The following is a 26,501-nucleotide window of genomic DNA, read 5'->3' on the forward strand; positions in this document are numbered from 1 at the left end:
TTGGAAAACTGGTAACAAAACATATCTGGAGAATATAAGTACTTGTCAGTTTGGATTTTTTTTTAAGTGTATTTTGAAATGTTTTAGACCAGCAAAGCCTTTACCGTGTGCCTTGCACGGTACCTCCTGTTGAGTGATTTAAACAACCGCGATCCCTCGCTTCCGCGCCTGCTCGCGGAGAAGTTCCGTTTTTCTCACGGCTTCTTAGTCACCACTGTCCCCTCGCCGGTGGCTTCCCCTAGCTTCGGGGGCGCTGCGCGTCTGTTGCACAAGCTCGGCCCCTGGCCAAGGACAACCCGGGGTGTCGCAAGCAGTGGCGTGGCTCCTCGGGGTCCCTGCGGCGCTGCCCAGACCCAGGGCTCCCCGGGGCCGCCTTGCTACCTGCACCGCGCAGGCAACCACCTCTCTGCGACTCGGTGGCCTCGCAGGACTGCGCGCACGCGGGGACCCCGGCTCCTGCCCCGCAAGGCCGAGCCAGCCCCGCGGGGCCCGGGGACCGAGGCCCCGCCCCGCCGCTCGCCCCGCCCCACCAGGCCCCGCCCATCCCGGCCCCGCCCCCGGCCTCGCTCTCGTCCCGCTCGGCGGCCGCCGGCCCCCACTTCCCTGCGCGCCCCTTGCCCTCGTCGGCGGCCTCGCACGCGCGCTCCGCGGCCCCGGGGCTCGGCCGGGTGCCCGCCGCGACCTTCGCACAGCCCGGCGGCGCGGCCATGGCCTGGCGGCGGCCGGAAGCCCGCGTGCGGAGCGGCGGCGCGCTGGCGCTGCTGGCCTTGGCGCTGTGCGCGCCGGGGGCCCGGGGCCGGGCGCTCGAGTGGTACTCGGCCCTGGTGAGCACGGCCTACGTGGACCCGCAGACCAACCTGACCGTGCGCAGCGTCTCGGAGAGCGGCCGCTTCGGCGACAGCTCGCCCAGGGAGGGCGCGCAGGGCCTGCTGGGCCTCCCGGACGGCCACCCCGAGGGCTGCGACCCCGACACCCGCTTCCACGTGCCCGCGCCCGGCGGCCGGGCTGCCGCGCCCTGGGTCGCCCTGGTGGCGCGCGGGGGCTGCATCTTCAAGGACAAGGTCTTGGTGGCGGCGCGGAGGAACGCCTCGGCGGTGGTGGTCTACAACGAGGAGCGCTACGGCAACCTCACTGCGGCCATGTCCCACGCGGGTGAGTGCGGCCGGGCGCGGGAGGAAGGGGCCCCCTGGCAGCGTGGCCACGGTCCCACGGCCTTCTTGCCCTCCCGTCTGATCCTGATCGGCAGGCGGCGAAGTGGGACGGGGACGCGGCTTTCCCGGACTTCGCTTTCAGGAGCTATTAGGAAGACACTAGACTCGCTCAGCGTGGTCCTCTGGGGTCCTGCTGGGGAAGAGACAAAGTCTGCAGGCGAGAATGGGTGGCTCTTCTTTGGTCGTTGAGGTGAAGGGAGATGGTTTCCGGAGCAGGGGAGTGACGAGAACTAAAGAAGTGAAAATCCGGAGGAGGTGTGTGGTTCTACCCGGTGGAAGAATCTCGTGTTGCCTGTTACGGCGCTTTCCGTTCACCGTTTCCCCAGTTGGCAGGGGTGGGAATTCAGCTGGTGCGAATCTCTCTGTGTTAGGATTGTGCTCCTCTAACTATGCTGTCCCTACTCCAGTGAGACGAAAGTCTTCAGCTGAGTCTTTTCATTAAAAACTTTTTTGGTTCTGGAGTTTTTAGGTCCCGGCCTTCTCCCTCAGATGCTGTCATGTGCTCTAGTCCCATAAGGTTTTCATTGGTCAGTTCTTTGGCATGGAAGTCGAATAACTCTGCGACCTGCAGTTGATTACCAATATCGACCACAGCTTGCCTGGCTTCAGAGATATCGTCAGCTGTAGACTCCTGAGCATCACAAAATAGTGTTTTCGTTCCTTATTACGAACCATTGTATTTCACTCAAAATTTTCATATAATAGGCTTTTTGGCAGTCCGTTCTTAAGTAGAAGTTTCAGTAAGTTGAACATTCTTAGCCCAACATTTTACTGTATTGTTATGCCTTCTAGGATAACGTTAACTTTGTGTACCACATGAGCGACTCATTCTGAAATTGTTGTTGTTGTCATTATTGGACACCTTCAAGTCGGTTTTGATTCATAGAGACCCCTGTACAACAGAAAGGAACACTCCTGGTCCTGTAGCATTCCCCCAGTCCTTGCTATCTTCAAGCACAGTGTTGTAGGCACTGTGTCAATTCACCTCCTTGAGGGTCTTCATCTTTTTCGCTGACCCTCTGCTTTACCAAGCATGATGTCCTTCTCCAGGGACTGATCCCTCCTGATAACATGTAAGCGAGATGAAGTCTTACCATCCTCACTTCTGAAGAGCATTCTGGCTGTACTTGTTCCAAAACAGATTTGTTCATCCTTCTGGCAGTCCATGGTACATGCAGTACTCTTCAACAAAACCATAATTCATAGGTATCAATTCTTCTTCGGTCTTCCTTACTCCTCGTCCAGCTTTCACATGCATATGATCCGACTGAAAATACCATGGCTTGGGTCAGGCTCACCGTAGTCAAAGTGACATCTTTGCTTTTTAACACTTTAAACAGGTCTTTTGCAGCAGGTTAGCCCGCTGCAATACGTCATTTGATTTCTTGGCTGTGCTTCCATGGGTGCTGATTGTGGATCCACGCATAATGAAATCCTTGACAACTTTGATCTTTTCTCCATTTATCATGATGTTGCTTATTGGTCCAGTTGTGAGCATTTTTGTTTTCCTTATTTTGAGGTATAATCCATATGGAAGACTGTAGTCTTTGATCTTCATCAGTAAGTGCTTCAAGTCCTCTTCACTTTCAACAAGCAAGGTTGTATCATCCTCATATACCAGGTCATTACTGAGTCTTCTTCCAATCTTCTTCATATAGTCCAGCATCTTATATTATTTGCTCAGCATACAAATTAAATAAGTATGGTAAAAAGATGCAACCAGGGTGCACCCCTTTTCTTTATTTTAAATCACTCAGTATCCCCTTGTTCTATTCTAACTGCCTCTTGGTCTGTGTACAGGTTCCACGTGAGCACAATTAAGTGTTCTGGAATTCCTGTTCTTCGCAGTGTTATCTATTATTTGTTATGATCCACACAATCAAATGCTGTTGCATAGCAATAAAACACAGGTAAACATCTCTCTGGTATTCTCTGCTTTCAGCCCAGATCCATCTGACGTCAGCAGTGATATCCCTGTTTCCACATCCTCAGCAGTTCCCTGTCAATATACTGTTGCAAGCATTTTTGAATTATCTTCAGCAAAATTTTACTTGCTTGTGATATTAGTGATATCGTTTGATAATTTCCGCATTCTTTTGGATCACCTTTCTTTGGAATGGGCACAAATAGGGATCTCTTCCAGTTGGTTAGCCAGGTAGCTGTCTTCCAAATTTCTTGGCATAGATGAGTGAGCGCTTCCAGCGCTGCATCTGTTTGTTGAAACATCTCCGTTGGTATTCCGTCAGTTCCTGGAGGCTTGTTTTTCGCCAGTGCCTTCAGTACAGCTTGAACTTCTTCCTTCAGTACCATCAGTTCATGCTCATATGCTGCTTCCTAGAATGATTGAACGTCATCCACTTCATTTTGGTACAGTGACTCTCTGCCCTCCTTCCGTTTTCTTTTGATGCTTCCTGCGTCATTCGGTATTTTGCGCGGAGAATCCTTTATCATTGCAACTGAGGCTTGAATTTTTTCTTCAGTTCTTGCAGCTTGAGAAACCAAGGGTGTTCTTCCTGTGTGGTTTTCTTACGCCAGATCTTTGCATACTTCTTTATAATACTTTACTTTGTCTTCTTGAGCTGTTCTTTGAAATCTTCTGTTCATCTCTTTTACTTTATCATATCTTCCTTTCTCTTTAGCTACTCTGTGTTCAAGAGCAAGTTAAGGAGTCTCTTCTGACATCCATTTTGGTCTTTTCTTTCTTTCCTGTCTTTTTAATGACCTTTTGCTTTCTTCATGTATGATGTCCTTGATGTTATCCCACAAATTGTCTGGTTCAGTGCATCAAATCTATTCTTAAGATGGTCTCCAAATTCAGTTGGGATATACTCAAGATTATATTTTGGTGCTGGTGGACGTGTTCTGATTTTCTTCACCTTCAGTTTGAACCTGCGTGTGAGCAGTTGATACATATGAGCAACTGATGGTCTGTTCTGCAGTCAGCCCCTGGCCTTGTGCTGACTAATCATATTGAACTTTTCCATTGTCTCTTTGCACAGATGTAGTCGATTTAATTCCTGTGTATTCCATCTAGTGAGGTCTATGTGTGTATAGTCCCCCTTTATGTTGTAGAAAAATGTATTTGCAGTGAATAAGTCATTGTTCTTACAGAATTCTATCATATGATCTCCAGCATCCTTTCCATCTCCAAGGCCATGTTTTCCTACTACCAGTACTTCTTTGTTCTGAAATTCTGTAATTCTGAAATTACCCTGATTAAAATCTCTTTAGAATTTCCGCTGCTCTAGGTCAGAAATCCTTTTTCCTCTGCTTTTGTTTTTGATTTCACAGATGCAGGTTCGGAACCTAACAGTGTTGTGTAAAATGAGGACAGAAAAGTGACGTTGGATTTGGCCTATTTCAGAGTTGTGATGGGAACGGAAGCCAGCTGAGAGGTGAGGAAGTGGAGACAGCTCTTTCAAGAAATGGGACTAAAGGTTGGGGGAGGTACAGAGACGTAGGGCAGAAAATGTAGGGGGAAAAGGGTAGGATGGGAGACAAGAAGGCATATTTGAAACCTTATAGGAATGCCTGGTACAGATCCAGGAGAGAGAAGAGATGACTGAATACTCGTGGAGGGAGTGGCCTCATGTGGTAGAGAGACAGTTCCTAGTTGCAGTAAGAGAAAAGGGAGACAGCTTAGGAGCAGATGTTCATGTGGTGGCGTTGGTCTAGGCACTGCCTTTGCTGCGGTTACCCAGTGATTTCAAGTCTACTGAATTGTCATCATACCCATGCCATGTTTCCACAAGACTATCAGAAGAGGTCACGTCGTGTTTCACGTAACATTCCGCATGCATCCTATCAAAGTGTTCTCCCAGTTTAGTAGTTCTGGCCAAGAAAAGAGGTTAGTGTGTTGTGATTCTCTGATGCTGGGCCCCTGTAAACCCTTCTAGGTGCACACACATCTTAATGGAGACTTTTTCTTTTAAATAACAGCCTCATCGATCTAAAATTTTCTAAATCTACCTTATGGCCTTTTTTTTATGGCATTAGTGTCTTTCTAGGCTAATAGCAAGGTGCCCTGGTGGTACAGAAGGTTAAGCACTGGGCTGCCAGCCGAAAGGTTGGTGGTTCGGACCTACCCAACCCTCCATGGAAGAAAGACCTGGCAATCTGCTTCTGTAAAGATTGCAGCCAAGAAAACCCTCTGTCACATGGGTCGTCATTATGAGTTGAAATTGACTCAACGGAACCGAACAACAGCAGGCTAATAGCACTTGTTCTAAGCATGGTTCAGCAATCTTGCTTGCCTGTGTTACGAACATGTAATTTATCTAGATCCAGAAAAGTTAACTCATGTTAATTTTAAACCCTCTTCTTGTGGACTTCTGTTGCCATTATCAATGGCCGTTTTAGCCTTTTTAGTGTGAGTATAATTATTTGAGAGAAAAGACAGAAGAGCTAGCACCTTTTTAAGATGTGAATGTTCCCAGCACATAGCCGCTGTGCTCACAGTGTTCTGCATACCGTGGCTCACGTCATCCTCCTGACTGATGCTCAAAGAGTTTAAACGACTAGCCCAAGATAACAAACAACGATGAATGAAGTCATGCTTCAAAGCCAGGTTTTTCTGAGTCTCTGCTCTTCGTCCCGCTGCATGCTGTCTCCCAGGGAAGAGTTAAGGAGCTTACCTTTTTGTTGTTATCCATCCACAGTGTACCTTCAGCTTCAGGCAGCAGAATTAACCTTTCTTCCTTGATCTTTTTGTTGCCTGTTGTTAGGTGCCGTTGAGTTGGTTCCGACCCATAGCAACCCTGTGTACAACAAAACGAAACATTGCCTGGTCCTGTGTCATCCTCACAATCATTGTTATGCTTGAGCCCATTGTTGCATCTCATTAAGGATTTTCTTATCTTTTGTTGACCCTGTGCTTTACCAAGCATGATGTCCTTCTCCAGGGACTGGTCCTTCCTGATAACATATACAAAGTATGTGAGACATAGTTTCGCCGTCCTTGCTTTTAAAGAGCGTTCTGGTTGTACTTCTTCTAAGACAGATTTGTTTGTTCTTTTGGCAGTCCATGGTATGTTCGATATTCTTTGCCAACACCACAATTCAAAAGTCTCAGTTCTTCTTTGGTCTCCTTATTCACTGTCCAGCTTTCACATGCATATGAGGCAATTGAAAATACCATGGCTTGGATCAGGCTCACCTTAGTCCTCAAGGTGACATCTTTGCTTTTTAACACTTTAAAGAGGTCTTTTGCAGCAGATTTGCCCAGTGCAATATGTCATTTGGTTTCTTGACTACTGCTTCCATGGGTGTTGATTGTAGATCCAAGTAAAATGAAATCCTTGACAACTTCAGTCTTTTGTCCATTTATCATGATGTTTCTTACTGGTCCAGTTATGAACATTTTTGTTTTCTTTGTGTTGAGGTGTAATACATACGAAAGACTGTAGTCTTTGATCTTCATCAGTAAATGCTTCAAGTGCTCTTCACTTTCAGCAAGCAAGGTTGTGTCATCTGCATAACGCAGGTTGTTAGTGGGTCTTCCTCCAATCCTGATGCCATGTTTTCTTCGTGTACTCCACCATCTCAGATTATTGCTTGAGCATACAGATTGAATAAATGTGGTGAAGGAATACAACCCTGATGCATACCTTTTCTGATTTTAAACCATGCAATATCTCTTTCTTCTCTCTGAGCAACTGCCTCTTGATCTACATACAGGTTAAAATGTTTTACTGGTTATTAGCGTCTGCAAGACTCAGTTTATTTGTGATTCCAGTCACATGACTTTTAAAAATCTGTGCCACCAACTCAGTGTCATTTTTTCCTCATTTTTCATGCAGCTTGTTTGTGTAATTGCAGTTAACTTTTCAAAGCTTCCAACCTCCTTAAGGTGACCTCCCATCTAGGCCTCATGGAATGGCACCTGCTGAATTTCTTGGAGTTACGATCTTTTTTTTTTTTTGCAGATGGACATCCAGTTTTGCCAGCAGCATTTGTTAAAAAGACTGTCTTTTCCCCATTTGATGGACTTTGGGCCCTTGTCGAAGATCAGGTGACCAGAGGTGGATGGATTTACATCTGGGTTCTCAATTCTTTTCCATTGGTCGATGTATCTGTCATTTTACCAGTACCGGGCTGTTTTGACTACCGTAGCTGTATAGTAGGTTCCAAAGTCAGGTAGTGTGAGTCCTACTTTATTCTTCTTCTCCAATAGTGCCTTACTTATCTGGGGCCTCTTCCCTTTCCATATAAAGTTAATTATAAGTTTTTCATCTCTTTAAAGAATGTTGTTGGTGTTTGGATTGGTATTGCATTGTATTTGTAAACCACTTTGGGTAGAATTGTCATTTTCACAATGTTGAGTCTACCTGTCCATGAGCATGGTATGTGGTTTCTTGCAGTAGTAGTGTTTTGTAGTTTTCTTTGTATAGGACTTTTACTTCCTTGGTTAGATTTATTCCCAAGTACTTTATTTTTTTAGGGGCTATTTATAAATGGTATTTTTTTCCTAATTTCCTTTTCATCATTCTCTTTATTGGTATATAGGAATCCAACTGATTTTTGTATGTTGATCTTGTATCTTGCAACTCTGCTGAATCTTTCTATTAGTTCCAGTAGTTTTCTGGTAGAGTCTTTTGGATTTTCTTAGTATCATATCATCCGCAAATAGAGAGTTTAATTTCTTCATTACCAATTTGGATGCCCTTTATTTCTGTTTCTTGCCTTACTGCTCTAGCTAAGATTTCCAACACAGCATTAAATAGGAGTGGTGATGAAGGGCATCCTTGTCTTGTTCCTATTCTCCAGGGGAATGTTTTCAGCCCTTCTCTATTGAGGGCGAGGTTGGTCATTGGTTTTGCACAGATGCCCTTTACCTTCTATACCTATTTTATTAAGAGCTTTTGTCAGGAATGAGTGTTGGACTTTGTCAGATGCCTTTTCTGCGTCGGTTGAGATGATCACATGAGTCTTTTCTTTCTTTTTATTTATGTGGTGGATTACATTAATTCATTTTCTAATGTTGAACCATCCTTGCATACCTGGTATGAATCCTACTTGGTCATGGTGTGTTATTTTTTTTTATATGATGCTGAATTCTATTGGCTAGTATTTTGTTGAGAATTTTGTACCTATATTCCTGAGAGATATTGGTCTGTAATTTTCTTTTTTTGTGATGTCTTTTCCTGGGTTTGGTATCAGGGTTATGCTGGCTTCATAGAATGAATTCGGAATTATCGCTTCCTTTTCTATGTTCTGAAATAGTTTGAATACTACTGGTGTAAGCTCTTCTCTGAATGTTTGGTAGAATTCTCCAGTGAATCTATCTGGGGTTTTTTGGTTGGGAGTTTTTTAATTACCTTTTCAATTTCTTTTCTTGCTATGCATCTGTTCAGATTTTCAACGTCATTTTGTGTTAGTTTGGATAAGTAGTGTGTCTCTAGGAATTTGTCTGTTTCTTATAGGTTTTCAAATTTGTTGGAGTATAGTTTTTTATAATACTCTGTTATGATCATTTTTATTTCAGTTGGGTCTGTTGTAATGTCCCCCATTTCATTTCTTATTTGGGTTATTTGTGTTCTCTCCTGTTTTTTGTTTGTCAGTTTGGGCAGTGGTTTGTCGATTTTGTTGATCCTTTCAAAGAACCAACTTTTGGTTTTGTTGATTCTTTCTATTATTTTTCTGTTCTCTATTTCATTTGTTTCTGCTCTGATCTTTATTCCTTTCTTCTGGTGGCTGTTAGCTTCTTTTGCTGTTCTCTTTCTTTCGTTCAAGTTGTGTAACTAATGTTTTGATTTTGTCCCTTCTTTTTTGATGTGTGCATCTAGTGCTATAAATTGATCTCTGAGGACTGCCTTTGCTGTGTCCCAAAAGTTTTGTTATAATGTGTTTTCATTCTTGTTTGATTCTAGGAGCTTTTTGATTCCATCTTTGATTTCTTTTATTACCCAGTGGTTTTAATTTCCATGTAATTGCTTTTTTTCCAAACTGTTCCAGTTGTTAATTTCTACTTTGATGGCATTGTGGTCAGAGAAGATACTTTGTATTATCTCAGTGTATTGGATTTTGCTGAGGATTGCTCTGTGGCCTAAGATGTGCTCTATTCTGGAGAACGTTCCATGTGCGTTGGAAAAGAATGTGTACTTTGCAGCCGTTGGGTGAAGTGTTGTATCTGTGTCTGTCAGGTCAAGTTGTCTGATTGTGCTCTTTAGCTCTTCTGTATCTTTGTCGAGTTTCTTTCTAAATGTTCTGTCCTTTAAATGAGAGTGGTGTGTTGAAGTCTCCTACTGTTGTGGAGTTTTCAATTTCTGTTTTCAGTGCTGTTAGTTTGTTTTATATATTTTAGAACCCTGTCATTGGGTGAGTAGATGTTTATTATAGTTAAGTCTTCATGATGCATCATCCCTTTAATCATTATATAGTGCCTTTTTCTGTCTTTTATGGTGGATTTTGTTTTAAAGTCTATCTTATCTGAGATTAGTATTGCCACTCCTGCTCTTTTTTGGTAGTTATTTGCTTGATATTTTTTTCTCCATCCTTTGATTTTTAGTAAGGTTATGTCTTGTTTCTAAGGTGTGTCTCTCGTAGACAGCATATTGACGCATCCTGTTTTTTTAATCCGTTCTGTCACTCTGTGTCTCTTTATGGGTGCAATTAAGCCATTTACATTCAGTGTAATTATTGATAGGTGTGAGTTTATTGCTGTTATTTTGTAGTTTTTTTTTTTTTGTGGTGCTAACATTTTCTTTGTTCCTCTTACTTTCCTGTGCTGAGTTCCTTTTGTTTGTGGATTTCTTTTTCATTTGTTTTTGTAGATTTTGTTTTTATTGAGACTTTATGTTTTTCTTCTTTATTTTGATAAGTAGGTTTCTTAACTTTCATTGTGGTTACCTTGAAATTTACCCTTATCTTCCCAGGTTTGAACTGGTCTGTTATAACTTGGTATCACCTTGCCTTCCTCTCCATTAGACAGTTCTATACCTATATCATTTATCCTCTTTTATTGTTCTGACATTATTGTTATTTACAGATTAACCTCTCTGGTTCCCTGTTGCAATTGTTTTGGTTTTGGATAGTCCCTGAGAGTTCATTTCCTAGGTTGGTATCTGGCTGATACAATCTTGTGTTCTAGATTCAGGCTGTGGTCTGATGTTGTTTGTTCTCAGACCGAAGGGCTCCTTTTAATAATTCTTGTATGTTTGGTTTGGTTTTTACATATTCCCTTAATTTCTGTTTATCTGGAAATGTTCTAATTTCACCATCATATTTGAACAAAAGTTTAGCAGGGTATATTGTTCTTGGCTGGCAACTTTTTTCTTTCAAGTTTTTATATATGTCCTCGCATTGCCTTCTTGCCTGCATGGTTTCTGCCAAAGAATCAGAGCTTAGTCTAACTGTTTCTCTTCTGTATGTGACTTTTTGTTTTTCTGGAGCTGCTTGCATGATTTTCTTTGTCTTTGGTTTTAGCGAGTGTGATTATGATATGCACTGGTATTTTTCTTTTGGAGTCTATCCTATATGGGGTTCATTGAGCTTCTTGGATGGTCAGCTTTTCATCCTTCATGATATCAGGGAAGTTTTCTGTCAGCAATTGCTCAATGATCTCTGTGTTTTCCGTTTTCTCTCCCTGTTCTGGAACTCCGATCACTTGCAAATTCTTTCTTTTGATTGTATCCCACATAATTCTCAGTGTTTCTTTATTTTTCTTCGTTCTTTTTTCTGATTTTTCCTCAGATTTGTATGCAAGTGTTTGTCATCAATTTCGCTAATTCTCTCTTCCACCGTTTCAGACCTGCTCCTCAGCTGTTCTTTGGTACTGTCCATTTCTGAAATCTTGTTTCTTTTGGATTTCTAATTGTTGTTTTTGTATCATTTCTAGTTGTGAATTTATTTTGGCATTTTGTTCCTGTATCACTTTCCTGAATTGTCCCATTTTTTTTTCTGTATTTTCCATGAATTTGTCTACCTTTTCCAGAAATTTATCTATTTTTTCCTCATTTTTGTCGGCTCTTTGCTTCAACTCTTGGATTGCTCTGAATATTAGAGATTTGAATTCCCTGTCAGGTAGTTCTAGTGCCTTTTCTTCTACTGGGAAGTCATCTAGTATTTTATTTTGGATGCCTGTTGGAACCGTCTTGTCCTGTTTTTTTAAATGTTTTTATATTGTCTGCTGTCTTTGGGACATTCAGTAGTTATTTTCTTCATTTCTTTATTGTAGATTTGCGTGTTTCATCCTGCTTTTTTGTTTTATTTGGTTATGTCTGAGCAGGCAGGCTCTGCATCCTTCGTTGTTTGCTCATCTGTGGTCATAATACTTCTCACCTCCTTGTCCAATGGGCGGGGCCAGACACTCGTCTATGGTACATCAGGGTGGGTCCAGCTGAAGGGGAAGGGCTGGAATGGATTGTTTGTGGCACGTACTAGGGCCGACAGGGTGGGCCAGGAATCAGTGCTGGGCGGGTTCTGGTAGGCCATGCCTGTGCTGCTCGGGAGTGTGATGTTCAGTGCACGGTGCAGGTAGGCAGGAAGGAGGGGGAGGTTGTGATGTGTGGAGCTACTAGCGGTATGGAGAAGAGGAGAGAGAAACAAGAGCCAAAAAAAAGCAAACAAAGAAAGAAAGAAAAAAAGAATGCTAAGGGAGCTTGCCATTGGAGTGAAGAGAAGAGAAACCAAGAAATGGAGAAAAGCAAAAAGAAGGAAAAAAAGGGAAAAAGAAAGAAAATAGATAAAAATTTGGGGGAAAAAAGAAAAGCCCCCAGGAGTCCTGGAGTCCCACTGGTGGGGCTGCTAAGATTGGGGAAGTGGCTCCCAGGCTGCACGGTATAGCCTGGCCAGAATGGGTGTAGATGTCACATAGCACCATGTATTCAGGAGACAGGAAAAGAAGATAAGTGTAGAGAGACGAGAACCTAGAAATGAAGAAAGAAAGGGAAAAAGAAAGAGAAAAGAAAAAAAGAAATGCCCCAGGGATCCTGCCTACCTGGCTGCGCAAACCAGGCGACTAACTCCTAAGCCGTGAGGTGCAGCCCAGCTAGAAGGGGCTCCCAAGCTGTGATAAAAAGATGAAAACAAACAAAGCAAAACAAGGCAAAAACAAGCCAGGTGTTCCAGAGAAAGGAGGGGGAGGTGGTAGGAGGCACAGAAGAAACCAGAAGAGATGGAAAGAACCAACACCAGCTCAGGGGCCCGGTCATTGTGGGCAGAGTGAATCTAAGCAGCGTGAGGCCAAAGCAGTTGCCTCCCAGCCAAGAGAGGAGGCTGAAGTGGGGAAGGAGAAGGGGGTGGGTTAGGAAAGCGTATATTGCTTGTTACTGGGTGCTCTGTCTCCTGCTGGGAACTTTGTGAAGCTGCTTTCCCATACTCTCTGTCTGCTGATCTCCAACATGGGCAGGGTGAATCCAAGCGGCACAGACGCTGCACTTCCCGGCCGGCCGACCCACCACAGCCAGCCAGGAATCTCGGAAGCAGGGCAGCAGGGAGAGAATGGGAGGTGGGAAAGCGTGCATCACTGGTCACTGGGTGCTCTGTCTCCTGCTGGGAGTTCCGCCAAGCTGCTTTCCCGCGTTCCTTGTCTGCCAGTCCCCAACAGGAGTCCAAGATGGGGGACCCATGCCGCATTAGCTGATGGTGCCCCCCACACATGTCTGTCCTTGCCGTCTGTCCTGTCAGTTTCTTATTCCATTCGATGCTTGGCTGAGTTCTTTATCTCTTCATTTGACACTTCAGGTTCCAGGAATGACGTTTGTCTCCCCTGTACTAAATTTTTCAGGTCTTTGCTGTAGAAGGACGGCATGGTACTTCTGTCTGTGGTGCCATGTTGGCCAGAAGTCTCCAGAGTTATAATCTTAAAATACTAACTTTCTCTGTGGCCTAGACTTCTCCTTTTCTGCTGACAAATCCAAGATGATGTGGTTATTTTTCTCCATTGCCCTTTTATTTTTGGCCAATTAGTTCCTCTTTGTTATTTTAAATTAGTTCCAGACCCACAGATGTTCTTTTCTAACTTTTTGCAACTTTTTTGGAATCATTGAGAATGTAGTAAAAGCTGTGTTCACCCCCTGCCCAAAGTTGCAAATACGCCAAAATATACAAACTTTGGCACACAATTTAAGGGGATGGACGAAATCCCTAGGGCCCAGGGTCTCAAGTTAAGAACCTTATTGATTTTCCTTCACTCTGGGAGACAAAGCTGTCACTAAGGCCAGTCAGGAATTTATGGGGATTCTCAAAAGAGATGAACTATCTAAACGGAATAGACAAACAGCTGGTACTTTGTGATGTGCCTGGCCTTGGTCAAAGATGTAAATAGAGTTTCTGACCTTCAAGAATATACAATCCAGTATGGGAATGAAATAATGATAACGTGAGATCATACGTGGTAAGGGCCTTCTTGGGACACAGTTTGAGATTTGTTTACATCTTCTCGGCGGTGATTGAGGAAAGCATCTCATGACTGGTGGTAGACTAGGCCAGATGATAAAAGGTCTTAAATGCTAGCGTAAGACTGGGTTGTATTCTTATGGAGTGGCTGGAGGTGGTTTTTGTTTAATTTTAGTTAGCCTTTTTTTTTGAAGCGGTATATTAACATAAAACAGTTTATCAGCCTCTGTACCATTGATATTTTGGCCCAGAAAATTCTTTGTTGTGGGGGCTGTCCTTTTCATTATAGAATGTTTAGCAGCATCCCTGGCCTCTGCCCACCAGATTCCAATGGCACTCCTGCAGTTGTGACAATCTAAAATGTCACCAAACCCATTGCCGTTGAGTCAATTCTGACTCATAACGACCCTATAGGACAGAGTAGAGCTGCCCCATGGGGCTTCTAAGGAAGAGCTGGTGGATTCAAACTGCCGACCTTTTGGTTAGCAGCCATATCTGTCTGTAGTTCTTAGCCACTGCATCACCAGGGCTCCAAAATGTCACCAGATATTGCCAAATATCTCCAGGGTGGGGCGGAGGGGGGAATGGGACAGAATCATCCCGTTTTTGAAGCACTGACTTAAAGGAAAAGAATTAATAATAGAATGAATGGAGTTAAGTCAGAAGAGGAGCAACGTCTGATGAGGAATAAAGTGGTCTCTCTTTCTGATATACTTGAATTTTAGGTGTAGAACCCTAAAGGCAGCTCAGACCTATGTTTCGTATGTATAGTTAGAACTTGGCTGGAGCCAGTAAAAATGACTGATTCGTTGGTTTCCAGTGTTCTTGTGTGCTCTAAGGAGGCAAATTCCACCTTTGCTGCTAACTGTGTGCTAAGGATCAGCGTGAATCCAATCCCCTGAATGTGAGGCTGCACCCAGTCCTCACTTTCTGACTTCTCCATACTCATTGCCAGCTGTCCCACGGCACTCTCTCTCTCTGACCCCAGCCACCCAGAGCTGGGCCAGAGCTCACAAGTTAGACTGACACTGTCTTTGAGACCAGCTGCCCATTCAGCATTTATTGGATCAGCCGCCAGAGCTAGGTTAGAGCTAACACGTTAGAAGGATACCTTCTTTCAGACTGACAAATAGACAGACACCAGCCGCTGATGGCTCTCATTGCCCCTGTGGGTTCATTAATTCACTGGAACAACTCAACAGAATCTCACGTAAAGTATACCATACTTACGGTTACAACTTTTCTACAAACGGAGAGACACAGAGGGTAAAGTCTGGGAGGGCTCATGACATGGAGCTTCCATGTCCCAAAGAGGAACACCCTACCCACTCCTCTGTGTGGTCACCAACCAGGAAGTTCCTCTGACCCTTAGGGCTCATGGCACTTTTCGACCTCACCACATGCCATGACAGATTGATTACATCATGCCTCGTGAGGTTTGTTCAGCATTGGGTCCACAAATGGTCCCTCTTGGTCTAGTAAGCCCCCATTCATTAGCCAAAGGTGTTGGTAGGGCTTGAAAAAACTGAGAACAAATGCCAGATTGCTTTCTGCAAGGTGATTCCACACCTCAAACTGTGTAACAGTGGTTTTCTACAAAGCAGGTAGTAGTAGTCTGCCTGTCATGTTGAATAATATTAGTCTCTTTCCAAGTCCTAGGGAGAATTTCTCCAGTTTTCTTAAACCTATTGCTTGTCTCTACAAGAATCTAGTACAAGATATTTTAGTTTTAAATGAATATTTCATTGTGATTCTTTTAAAAAAACATGACTTTAAGAACGGTTTTAGGAACCACTGCACAAAGTTAATTCCATTTACTCTAGCAGACATATATGGAGCGGCCACTTTGGACCAAACATGCCCACTCAGGTATAGACGTGCGTTAAGATAAAACGCCTGCCATTGAGGAATTTATGAACTGTTGTTGTTAGGTGCTGTGAGTTGGTTCCGACTCATAACCAATCCTGTATACAACAGAACAAAGCACTGCCCAGTCCTGTGCCATCCTCACAATGAAGTGTTGTTAGGTGCTGTCGCGTTGGTTCTGACTTGCAGCAATCCTATGTACAGCAGAACGAAACACTGCCTACTCCTGCGCCATCCTCACAGTCATTGCTATGTTTGCTCCATTGTTGCAGCCACTGTGTCAGTCCATCTCATTGAGGTCTTCCTCTTTTACACTGACTCTCTGCTTTACCAAGCACGATGTCTTTTTCCAGGGGACTGGTTTCTCCTGATAACATGTCCAAAGTCTCTGAGATGAAGACTTGCCATCATTGCTTCTAAGGAACATTTTGGCTGTACTTCCTCCAAGACAGATCTGTTGTTCTGGCCAAAACCAAAACCAAATGCATTGCCGTTGAGTCAATTCCAACTCATAGAGATCCTATAGGACAGAATAGAACTGCCCCATAGGACTGTCCCCTATAGGACAGAGGAGAACTGCTTTCCAAGGAGCAGCTGGTGGATTCAAACTGCTGACCTTTTGGTTAGCAGCTACATACTTAACCACTGTGCTACCAGGGCTCCATTCCTCTGGCAGTCCATGGTATATTCAGTATTCCTCGACAGCACCGACACTAGTGTTGAACTAATGGGGAGGGAAACAGAACTTTCAAGATAATATGGTTTGGACCTTGACTGGCAGTACATGCACAGGCGCCTAGGGAACCTAAGAGACATTGGTGCACTGAGTATACAAAGGAAGGGGTGAATGGTGCTGGAAAGGCTTAGTAGTATTTGCTGGGAGCCGTGGTGGTTCAGCGGTAGAATTCTCACCTTCCATGTGGGAGACTCGGGTTCAATTCCCAGCCAATGCAAGGACGGACATTTGATGCGAGGGTGGGAGGAGGTGTAAGGTCACAAAGATGACTAGTTGTTAGCTTGACCAAGATAAAAATAGATAAAAGGCAAGGACAACAGCATTAGTAAAGCCAGCATAAGCAGATTTGGTATATCCGGGCCAAAGGGGTGAGTGTATGTGAGAGACAGTGTGTGAGTGTGTGACTGAGAGAGTGTGCGTGTGTGACAGAGTGAGTGTAAATATGTGTGAGTCTGTGAGTGGGTATGTGTGTGAGAGTGGGTGTGTGTATGCGAGTGAGTGTGTGTGTGCGGTGGGCGAGATGGGGAGAGGGTAAGGAATCAGTCCAGAGCAGGAGGCAGAAGCTAAATCGCAAGTATTGTGCTAAGAAGCTTGGACTTAGTTCTTTAGAGCCTACTATTAAGGGTTTTTATTAATGATGAAACCACCGAATGTGTTTTAAGCATGAACATCAAACAATTAAAACCCAAGCTTTTATAGAGTATTGGTTTTATAGTGTTATTGGTTAATAAATAGAATGGTCCTTTAGCTGAAATCTTGGTGTGGCCTTTTAAGTATGGCACTTTCATTCTTCTAACAGTTATTTACTGAGTGGGAGGTACTGGCAAGGCTTAGAGCTGTTTGGGGTGGGGAATGGAGAGTGAGGTGGAAGGAGAATACAAAGACAGATGAGCAGTCTCTGACCTTCCCAGAGTCCACAACTTTAAAGATATGCAGTTTGTATTTGCAGAGCACCGTACTAGCTAGTCCTTCTGTAGAGTAATAAAGTCTTGATGACCTTTCATGCCACACTCTCACAGATGATGTCAAAATCTAGATTGGTATTTACAGTGTATTTTGGTGCTATGAGAGGACAGAAGGGGCACCTCACGGCCTCACACAGGATGGAATTAACTAGGACAGTTCCCAAAAAGGTTGGATTTTGAAGGATAATTTAAAGTCATTGGGGAGGTTGTCTGTGTGTAGTGGGGCTGGTTGGACAAAAAGCTGACGGTCTGAGATAAGTAGTACATTTGGGAAAGAGTTCTCAGCAAGACTTTCGAGTAGCGTATTCCACAAATGCAGAATAGTTTGGAGCAAGCCAAATTACCCAGAACATACTTTTAAATTGTACAGAGCCAAAAAGGGAATTGCATTTATTTCTGAGTCATCCTAATTTGCCTGTGTCAACCATAAAAACATTTCTGCTTTGCAGAATAACTTCAGATTTCTGAAACATTCACATTCCTAGTTGGTACACTGTTACCCCAGCTAAGCAGCCTGTAATTTTCCTTATTGGATCACTTCAGCTATAGAACTAGAAGATAAACCAACTTTTCACATTACTTAGTTCACACAAACCCCTTCAGTGGGCACTACTTTGTGATGATGCTAGGACTGTAAAAATCAATAAATAAACAACAGGTGTAGTGTTTGTCTGGGGGCAGTGGTAGTTCACTGGTAGAATTCTCACCTTCCATGTGGGAAACTCGGGTTCGAGTCACAGCCAGTATGCCTCATTCCCAGCCACCACCTGCATGTCAGTGGAAGCTTACATGTTGTTGTGATGCTGAACAGGTTCCAGTGGAGCTCCCAGACTAAGACAGACTAGGAAGAAAGGCCTGGCAATGTTTTTACAAAAAATTAGCCAGTGAAAACCCTGTGGATCACAGCTGTCTGATCCCACTGTACATGGGGTCTCCGTGAGTGAGGGGCCAACTTGACAATAGCTAACAACAGCAACAAACACACGTCTTATGAGGAAGTAAACCAGTTACTCTTGAGCCGATTCTGACTGAGGGTGGCCCCATGTGTGTCAGAGTAAAATTGTGCTCCACAGGATTTTCAATGACTGATTTTTTGGAAGTAGACCGCCAGGCTTTTCTTGGAAGGTGCCTCTGGATGAACTCAAACAGCCAGCCTTTTGTTTAGCACCTAAGAACATTAACTGTTTGCACCACCCAGAGACCTATGAGGTGAGAGACCTGTGGAGAAAGTATCGTAGATGTGTCTCTTAGTCATCTAGTCCTGTTATAACAGAAATACCTCACGTGGATGGCTTTAACAAAGAGAAACTTATTCCCTCGCAGTCTAATAGGTTACATGTCCTAATTCAGGGCACCAGCTCCAGGGGAAGGCTTTCTCTCTGTGTCAACTCTGGAGGAAGGTCCTTGTCATCAATCTTCCCATAGTCTAGGAGCTTCTCTGTGCGGAAACCTCGAGTCCTGAGGACACGCTCTGCTACCAGCACTGTTTTCTTGGTGGTATGAGGTCCACCTGCCTCTCTGCTCACTTCTGTTTTTTCTACATCAAAAGAGATTGACTCAAGCTCCAATCTAATCTCATAGATTGAGTCCTGCCTCATTAACATGTCGTTGTTGTTGTTAGGTGCCTTCAGGTCAGTTCCAACTCATAGCGACCGTAAGCACAACGGACCAAACACTGCCTGGTCTTGCGCCATCCGCATAATCGTTGTTACACTTGAGCTCCTTTTTGCAGCCACTGTGCCAGTCCACCTTGTTCAGGGTCATCCTCTTTTCTGCTGACCCTGTATTTTGCCTAGCATGATGTCCTTCTCCAGGGATGGTCCCTTCTGACAACATATCCAAATTATGTAAGAAGCGGTTTTGCCATCCTTGCTTCCAAGGAGCATTCTGGTTGTACTTCACTTTTTCTAAGACAGATTTGTTCATTCTTTTGGCAGTCCATGGTATATTCGATATTCTTCGCCAACACCACAATTCAAAGGTCTCAGTTCTTCCGTCTTCCTTATTCATTGTCCAGCTTTCACATGCATATGATGCGATTGAAAATACCACGGCTTGGATCAGGCACACCTTAGTCTTCAAGGTGACATCTTTGCTCTTCAACACTTTAAAGAGGTCCTTTGCAGCAGATTTACCCAATGCAATGTGTCGTTTGATTTCTTGACAGCTGCTTCCGTGGCTGTTGGTTGTGGATCCAAGTAAAATGAAATCCTTGACAACTCCAATCTTTTCTCTGTTCGTCGTGATGTTGCTCATTGGTCCAGTCATGAGGATTTTTGTTTTCTTTATGTTGAGGTGCAATCCATACTGAAGGCTGTGGTCTTTGATCTTCATTAGTAAGTGCTTCAAGTCCTCTTCACTTTCAGCAAGCAAGGTTGTGTCATCTGCATAACGCAGGTTGTTAATGAGTCTTCCTCCAGTCCTGATGCCCCGTTCTTCTTCATATAGTCCAGCTTCTCCGATTATTTGCTCAGCATACAGATTGAATAGGTATGGTGAAAGAATACAACCCTGATGCATACCTTTCCTGACTTTAAACCAATCAGTATCCCCTTGGTTTGTCCAAACAACTGCCTCTTGATCTATGTAAAGTTTCCTCATGAGCACAATTAAGTGTTCTGGAATTCCCACTCTTCCCAGTATTATCCATAATTTGTTATGATCCACACTGGCAAATGCCTTTGCATAGTCAGTAAAACACAGGTAAACATCCTTCTGGTATTCTCTGCTTTCAGGCAGGATCCATCTGACATCAGCAATGATATCCCTGGTTCCACGTCCTCTTCTGAAACCGGCCTGAATTTCTGGCAGTGTGTGTTGTATATCCTGTCTCCATGATGTTGATGAGATGGGATTACTCATAAACATAACTGCACTAATCCCATCTCATCAACATCATAGAGACAGCATTTACAACACACAGGAAAATCACAGTGGATGTCAGAATGGTGGACAGTCACGTAATACTGGGAATCATGGCCTGGCCAAATTGATACATGTATTTTGGGGGGACACAATTCAATCCATGACAAAGAGGCACTTGGTGCATTGAGTACACAAAGCGGGGTAGGGGGAGGTGGGCAACGGTGCTGAAAAGACTTAAGTTGAGCCTGAGCTGAACCTTAAAAATTTGACCAGAATTTCTCTAAGGAGAGGGTATGGAAGTTATTTGAAAAAAGAAAAGCCCGTAGTTCATGAGATTCTCTTGTTAGAGCTTTAGAATGTTTTTATTGCTGCCTGAATTAACTTTCTAGGACAGAAATCTAATCTACTACTTTATATATTTCAATAATTCCCATCTCCATGGAGAGGTTGTTGGAATCTAAATAGTCTCCTTGGGAGGCAAAATGGTATACTAGACTCCAGTGGTAACTCCAGAATTTTGAAGTTATCAGCCAAAACAGGTTGTTTTGTTTTGTTGCTTTTGACAAGATGGTCAGAAGAACAAAGAAATTTGAAATGGAAATGCATGCAATTTCGTTTTGGGCATAGAAGAATTGTAAATGATCTTAAGGATAATTTGGCTAGCTAAAAAAATACTGTATTTGATTTTATTATCATTCAACAAGTAGGTATACAACCTTGTACCATGTGCAAAGACATTGTGCTAAGTGATAAGGCAAAAATAAAGCAGAAAATGCCCTCAAGGAGTTTTACCATTTAATGGTGAAGTCTATAGGTTCCTTTGAAGGGGGTATTGCTCAAGATGACCTCTCTTTAGTCAGGCAGGATTGGGAGCAGTGTTACACCTAAGGAAGAAAACCAGTTCTAGGGCTTTTACTCCCCCACTCCAAATCTTTGGGTTTCTTTGCTTTCTGTGAAGAAATTTAGCTATTTAGTTTGGAAGTGAGCTGCAGTTTGCCCTCATGTGCCAGGTAAGCCATGGTTGTTGTACTAAATAACTTGAGCACCTTAGGTCTCTAGGATTGGCCTAGAGATGGTGGTGTTTTGGAAGGTGGGGGCAGGGCCAGGATACCTGTGCCTATATAGCCCGGGCACCCCTTGGGGTGAGCACAAGGTAGCCCTAGCTAGTGAGTTTTTATGTAACTGCCCTGCCTCCAGTTTACCACCAAAAGGACCTGGAAAAGCAAATCACAGGGTAGAATGATTCTTCATTCTGAGTTGTATTAATTTAAAAACAACCGATTCTATGCGATGCTAGGACTATAAAAACCAATAAGTAAAGAACAGGTAGTATTTATTTGGGGCCAGTGGTGGTCCCCTGGTAGAACTCTCACCCTCCATGCGGGAGACTGGGGTTGGACTGACAGCAGTGGACCTCGTGCACAGCCACCACCTGTCTGTCAGTGGAAGGTTGCGTGTTGCTGTCAGTTCCTGGGAGCGCTCTCGCCGCTATAATTATAGTATAGCAAACTTTAGCCCTCATCCTATGCGCAGTATTTTTGTTTTGAGTGACTTTCTTAATTCAGTGAACTGTGATCTTAGTCATCTAGTGCTGCCATAACAGAAATACCACAAGGGGATGGCTTTAACAAAGAGAAATTTATTTTCTCACAGTCTAGTAGGTTACAAGTCCAAATTCGGGGCATCAGCTCCAGGGGAAGGCTTTCTCTCTCTGTCGCCTCTAGAGGAAGGTCCGCTGGTCAAGGAGCTTTTAAGATGTAGGGACCGCATGTCCAAAGGACATGATCTGCTCCTAGTGCTGCCTCCTTGGTGATATGAGGTCCCCAACTCTCTGCTTGCTTCCCTTTCCTTTGATCTCTGGAGAGATAAAAGCTGGTATAGGCCACGCTCCAGGGAAACTCCCTTTACCTTGAATCAGGGAGGTGACCTGAGTAAGGGTGGTGTTATAATCCCACCCTAATCCTCTTAACATAAAATTACAATCACAAAATGGACCACAACCACACATGGCCAAACCGAGTTGATACACACATTTTTGGGGGGATGCAGTTCAATCCATGACAACTGTGATTAATTTCATGGGTGACAAATTTCAGATTGATATGATAAATGTTTTCATCTTATTTGGTGAGACTTCAGGCTTTCAAGGACCTCTCTAACCCCAGTTGATCTTCCACCTCTCGTTTATTTATTTAGCGAGTGATGTTTCACCCTTGGTGCCAGGCGCTACGCTAGGCCCTGGGGATAATGAGGTGAACAAGATAACCTTTACATACGTTTTAGTCACTAGCCAAACTGGGCTAGTCACTGTCCCAAATACGGGTTTATGATGCTTCCACAGCCTGGGAAACCACCCCCTCATTTACTTGGTCACCTTTTCCTGTCCTTCAAAATGTAACGGGCATGCTGCCTCCCAGGGGAAGATTTCTTTCTTACCCCACAGAAAGTTACCTCCTCACTTCTGTAAGTCTCTGCTATTCCCCTTTCCTTGTTACATAAGCGAGAGTCCACAGTAGAGTAATTCTCATCCCCATCTTATAAAGAAACATTCACAAGAGGATCGATTTGTCCAGACCCAGACAGTGGATAATAGGGTGAGAGTTGAACCCAGGTTTGTCCAGCTCTGAAGTCTGCCGTCTTTCTGATCCAGCCACGAGGTCCCCTGTGGAGAGGTGACAGGACAGGGATACTACCTACGAGCTGGGTCTTAAGACTTTACCATTGGCTTTTCCTGGTGATAAAAGGCATTGCGCAAGCAACTTCAGATTTCTGCGCCCTCAACTTAACACAATAATACAGCATCTTCTTCAGATGAGACACCTCCGCGAAAGCACTTCAAAGATATTTTCCCCATTATCACACAGAGAACATTGTATCAACACCAGAAATTTTATATGGCTGTAATCATAGGATGAGGCCTGGGTGGCACAGTGGTTAAGCATTTGGCTGCCAACCAAGTGCTCAGCAGTTCAAATCCACCAGCCGTTCCTTGAAAACCCTATACCAAAAAAAACCCAAAAAAACAAAAAAACCAAACCCGCTGCCGTCAAGGTGATTCTGACTCATAGCGACCCTGTAGGACAGGTAGAGCTGCCCCACAGAGTTTCTAAGGAGCGCCTGGTGGATTCAAACTGCTGACCTTTTGGTTAGCAGCTGAGCTCTTAACCACTGTGCCACCGGGAAACCCTATGAGGCCGTTCTGTTTGTCCCGTAGGGTCGCCACGAGTCAGAATCAACTCGAGAGCGATGGGTTTGGCTAGTCCCAGCGTAGAAACTGTTTTCTCTATAGAAGCTTTTGGCTGAGTAGCGAGTCCACGGGGGTTCGTTATACTATTCCTTCTGCTTTCGTATGTATTTGGAAATTTCCAGAAAAGGAGGTTTATTAAAAAATGCTTTTAACTTGTAAAGTGCCATATAATTAGGGTATAATTATCATACTGGTTTAACTATCATAATTGTTCCTGTACTTGCCTTTCTTAGCTACTAGGTGTTTATTTTCTTGAAGGCAGGAAATGCCTTACTCGTTGCATCTCCCCAGTGGTGACCTGTAGGTAGTGGGAGTGCTCGGGATACCACAGTCCTTGCTAAGTGATACTCTTAGGCCTTTGGTCATAGGATCAGCGTCTAGAAAGGAGCCACCTTAGAAGGGCGCCCTTCTTGTATTTCAGTAACTCAATTCCCGTGGCTCGGGCCCACAGTGCATTTGCCACAGGTTAAATGTCTCTCTACAATAAGAGTTATAACGTGGTTTCAGCATAATACCAGAGAACATTCTTTCTGTGTGTTTTAAAGTTCTTTTTTGAATCAGTAGTGTGTGCACAGAGTATAGAATTTTTACTGTGCAACGTAAGTCTCCCCGCTCTGTTCTCCAGCTGCCCCCTTCCTCTCCCCCGAGGCAGTCAGGGGTCCCAGTTTCTGGAATCTCTTTGTAGAAATGGTCTGTGTTGATAGGCGTAGATGCAGCTTTTTATTATTTTTTAAAAATGCTAGCATGCTGTCCACACAGTTTTTTGCATGTTGCTGTTTTTCTCTTCTGTCTTTATTGTTCCGTATCAGCACTCACAGAGCGGCTGCTGCCATCCGTGTGCCTATGCTGTAACTTACATAGGGATTTTCTTCTTGAGTGACGTTTAGATTGTGATAGCAAAAAAAAAAGTAGAAAAAACATTGGTGATAAATATCATAATATATACTTCATTTTTACATGATGCATCTGTGTAGTTTACTGGATGCAGAATTGCTGGGTCAAAGAGGTGTGTGCGTTTTACTGATTTTCATAGCTGTTGCCCTCCGTAAAACCAAAAACCAAACCTTTTGCCATCGAGTCAATTCCAACTCATAGCAACTATATAGGACAGAGTAGAAATGCTGATGGATTCGAACTGCTGAACTTTTGGTTAGCAGCCGAGCTCTTAACCACTGGGCCACCGGGGCCTCGTTGCCCTCCATCCAGGTTGTAAGAATTCGCTTCCCCAGCAGCGTATCAGAGTGCTGGCCTGGTCTCGTTCTGGCCAATATAGTGTATCAAACAGTTTGGTATTTGCCAGTCTGGTAGGTAAAATGCTTTTATTTGTATCATTGCTTTTCATATGTTTAAAACCCATTTGTCGAGGAGTGATTGATAATTCGTATGAAGTTACTTTTTGGAGTAATGAAAATAACCTGGAATTACATAGTGTTGATGGTTGCACAACCTGCAAGTACCCTAAAAACTGCTGACTTCTGCACTTTAAAATGGAGTTTGTGGTGTCTGAATATCTCATTAAAGCTGTTATTTGAAAATCCGTTTGTATTTTCTGTGAACTGTTCATTTCCTTTGCCTGTTTTTCTGTTGTACGGACCCCTGGTTACACAATGGTTAAGTGCTCGGCCGCTAACCAAAAGTTCAGCAGTTCGAATTCACCAGCTGCTCTTCAGGAGAAAGATGTGACAGTCGACTTCCACAAAGATTACAGCTTTGGAAACCCTATGGGGCAGTTCTGCTGTGTGCTATAGGGTTGCTTCGAGTTGGAATTGACTCAAGGGCAGTGGAAGTTTTTCGGCTTTTTCTGTTGGTCTTTTCCTTACAGGAAGTTAGTTTCTTGTCTTTGTTGGGTTACATGTATTTTTCCCCATTTGGCTGTTTGCTATGGACCTTGTTTTTGCTCTCATCTTTACCACGCAAAATATTTTCATTTTTATGAGGTCAAATCTTTTTTCGTTCTTTTTTAAGAACCTCTGAGATGACTTTTCATATTTTAAAGATTTTTCCCAATATCGTGTATTCTTATATTTGCATATTTCTTTTGGCCCTATTGTTTCTTTAAAAAAAAAATTATATATACACACACACAGTCTCACTTAGCAGCCTGGTGGCGCAGTAGTTAAGTGTTCGGCTGCTAACCAAAAGGTTGGCTGTTTGAATCCACCAGCCACTCCTTGGAAACCCTATGGGGCAGTTCTTTTCCGTCCTATAGGGTCGCTATGAGTCAGAATCGACTTAATGGCAGTGGGCTTGGGTTTTTGGTATACACACTTAAATCTTCGATTTAGTCGGAATTTATTTTGGTATAAAGTGTGAGAAAGGAATACAGCTTTTTTTTTTCTTTCTCTAGATGACACCGCGTTCTCCTCACACTATTTTTTTTTTTTAAGTAATCTTATCTTTATCCCCATTGCTTTGAAATTCTTCTTTCATCATATACTAAAGTCTTTTATGCATTTGGGTCCATTCCTGGACTTTTTGGTCTTGTTTTATTGTGCTGGTTGTCTTCATGTGTTACTAGCATACTGCTTTAATTAGTTTAACTAGAAGCTGATCCAGGTATTCCTGTTTAGAAAGTTTTCCTTTTCATTCCTGCATATTTCTCTCTAAGTGAATGTTAGATGAGGCACTTTAGTGTTTGTTTTTTTAATCCTGTGATACCTTATGGTTATTACATTCGTTTATAGATTTAAAAAAGCCCATTGCCGTCAAGTCGATTCTGATCCGTAGCGACCCTATAGATAGATTCTTGTAAAGTGCTTGTTTTAGCTTTTTTTGTATTTTTGTCTTGTCTGCTTGTGCCTTCAGGGCAATATTAAATTCTCATGTTGCCTTCCTGATTTTAATGGGCATGCCTTAGGCATTATATATTAATATAAGTAAAAATGGTCTGTATGGTTCTTTTGTTTTTCACTGCCATCTTTGTCTGCTTTTGGTATCTTAGATAAAATTTTAACACTTCCTCCTTTTTATCTGCTGTGGAAGAATTTAAGTATCATTGGCATTATTTGTTCCTTAGAGGTTTGGTGGTAGAATTCACCAGTGAAACTGTATGGGGCGCTGATTTTTTTTGGGGGGGGGAGGGGGGCAGATAGTTCTGACTGATTTATTCTGTTTTTTTATAGTAGTCAATGTGTTTGTCTTTTTCTCCTGGAACCCGTTTTGTTAACGTACGTTTTCCTGGAAAATCGTCCATTTTATCAAATTGTCAAGTGTGTATGGGTAGATGAGAATAGTACTCTTACATGTCTCGTAACTTCCTGTATATTTTATGTCCT

General features: G+C 43.3%; 1 protein-coding gene across 4 annotated transcripts in view; it reads left to right on the forward strand.

The window, feature by feature from the left end:
- The first annotated feature begins 581 nt into the window (after window positions 1-581).
- The window catches only part of RNF149 (ring finger protein 149), a 50,296-nt gene continuing 24,376 nt past the window's right edge, over window positions 582-26,501 (forward strand). The window contains exon 1 of one of the 4 annotated variants that reach the window (XR_007513561.1): window positions 582-1,152. Coding sequence is in view for 1 of the 4 variants with exons in the window: in XM_049856335.1 (XP_049712292.1) it covers window positions 708-1,152 (445 nt within the window). In the remaining 3 variants the exon portion in view is untranslated. The remainder of the gene's footprint in view (window positions 1,153-26,501) is intronic. The other 3 variants (XR_007513560.1, XR_007513559.1, XM_049856335.1) reach the window with 3 other exon arrangements.

This window comes from Elephas maximus, chromosome 17 (assembly GCF_024166365.1).
Source record: "Elephas maximus indicus isolate mEleMax1 chromosome 17, mEleMax1 primary haplotype, whole genome shotgun sequence".
Lineage (NCBI taxonomy): Eukaryota > Metazoa > Chordata > Mammalia > Proboscidea > Elephantidae > Elephas > Elephas maximus.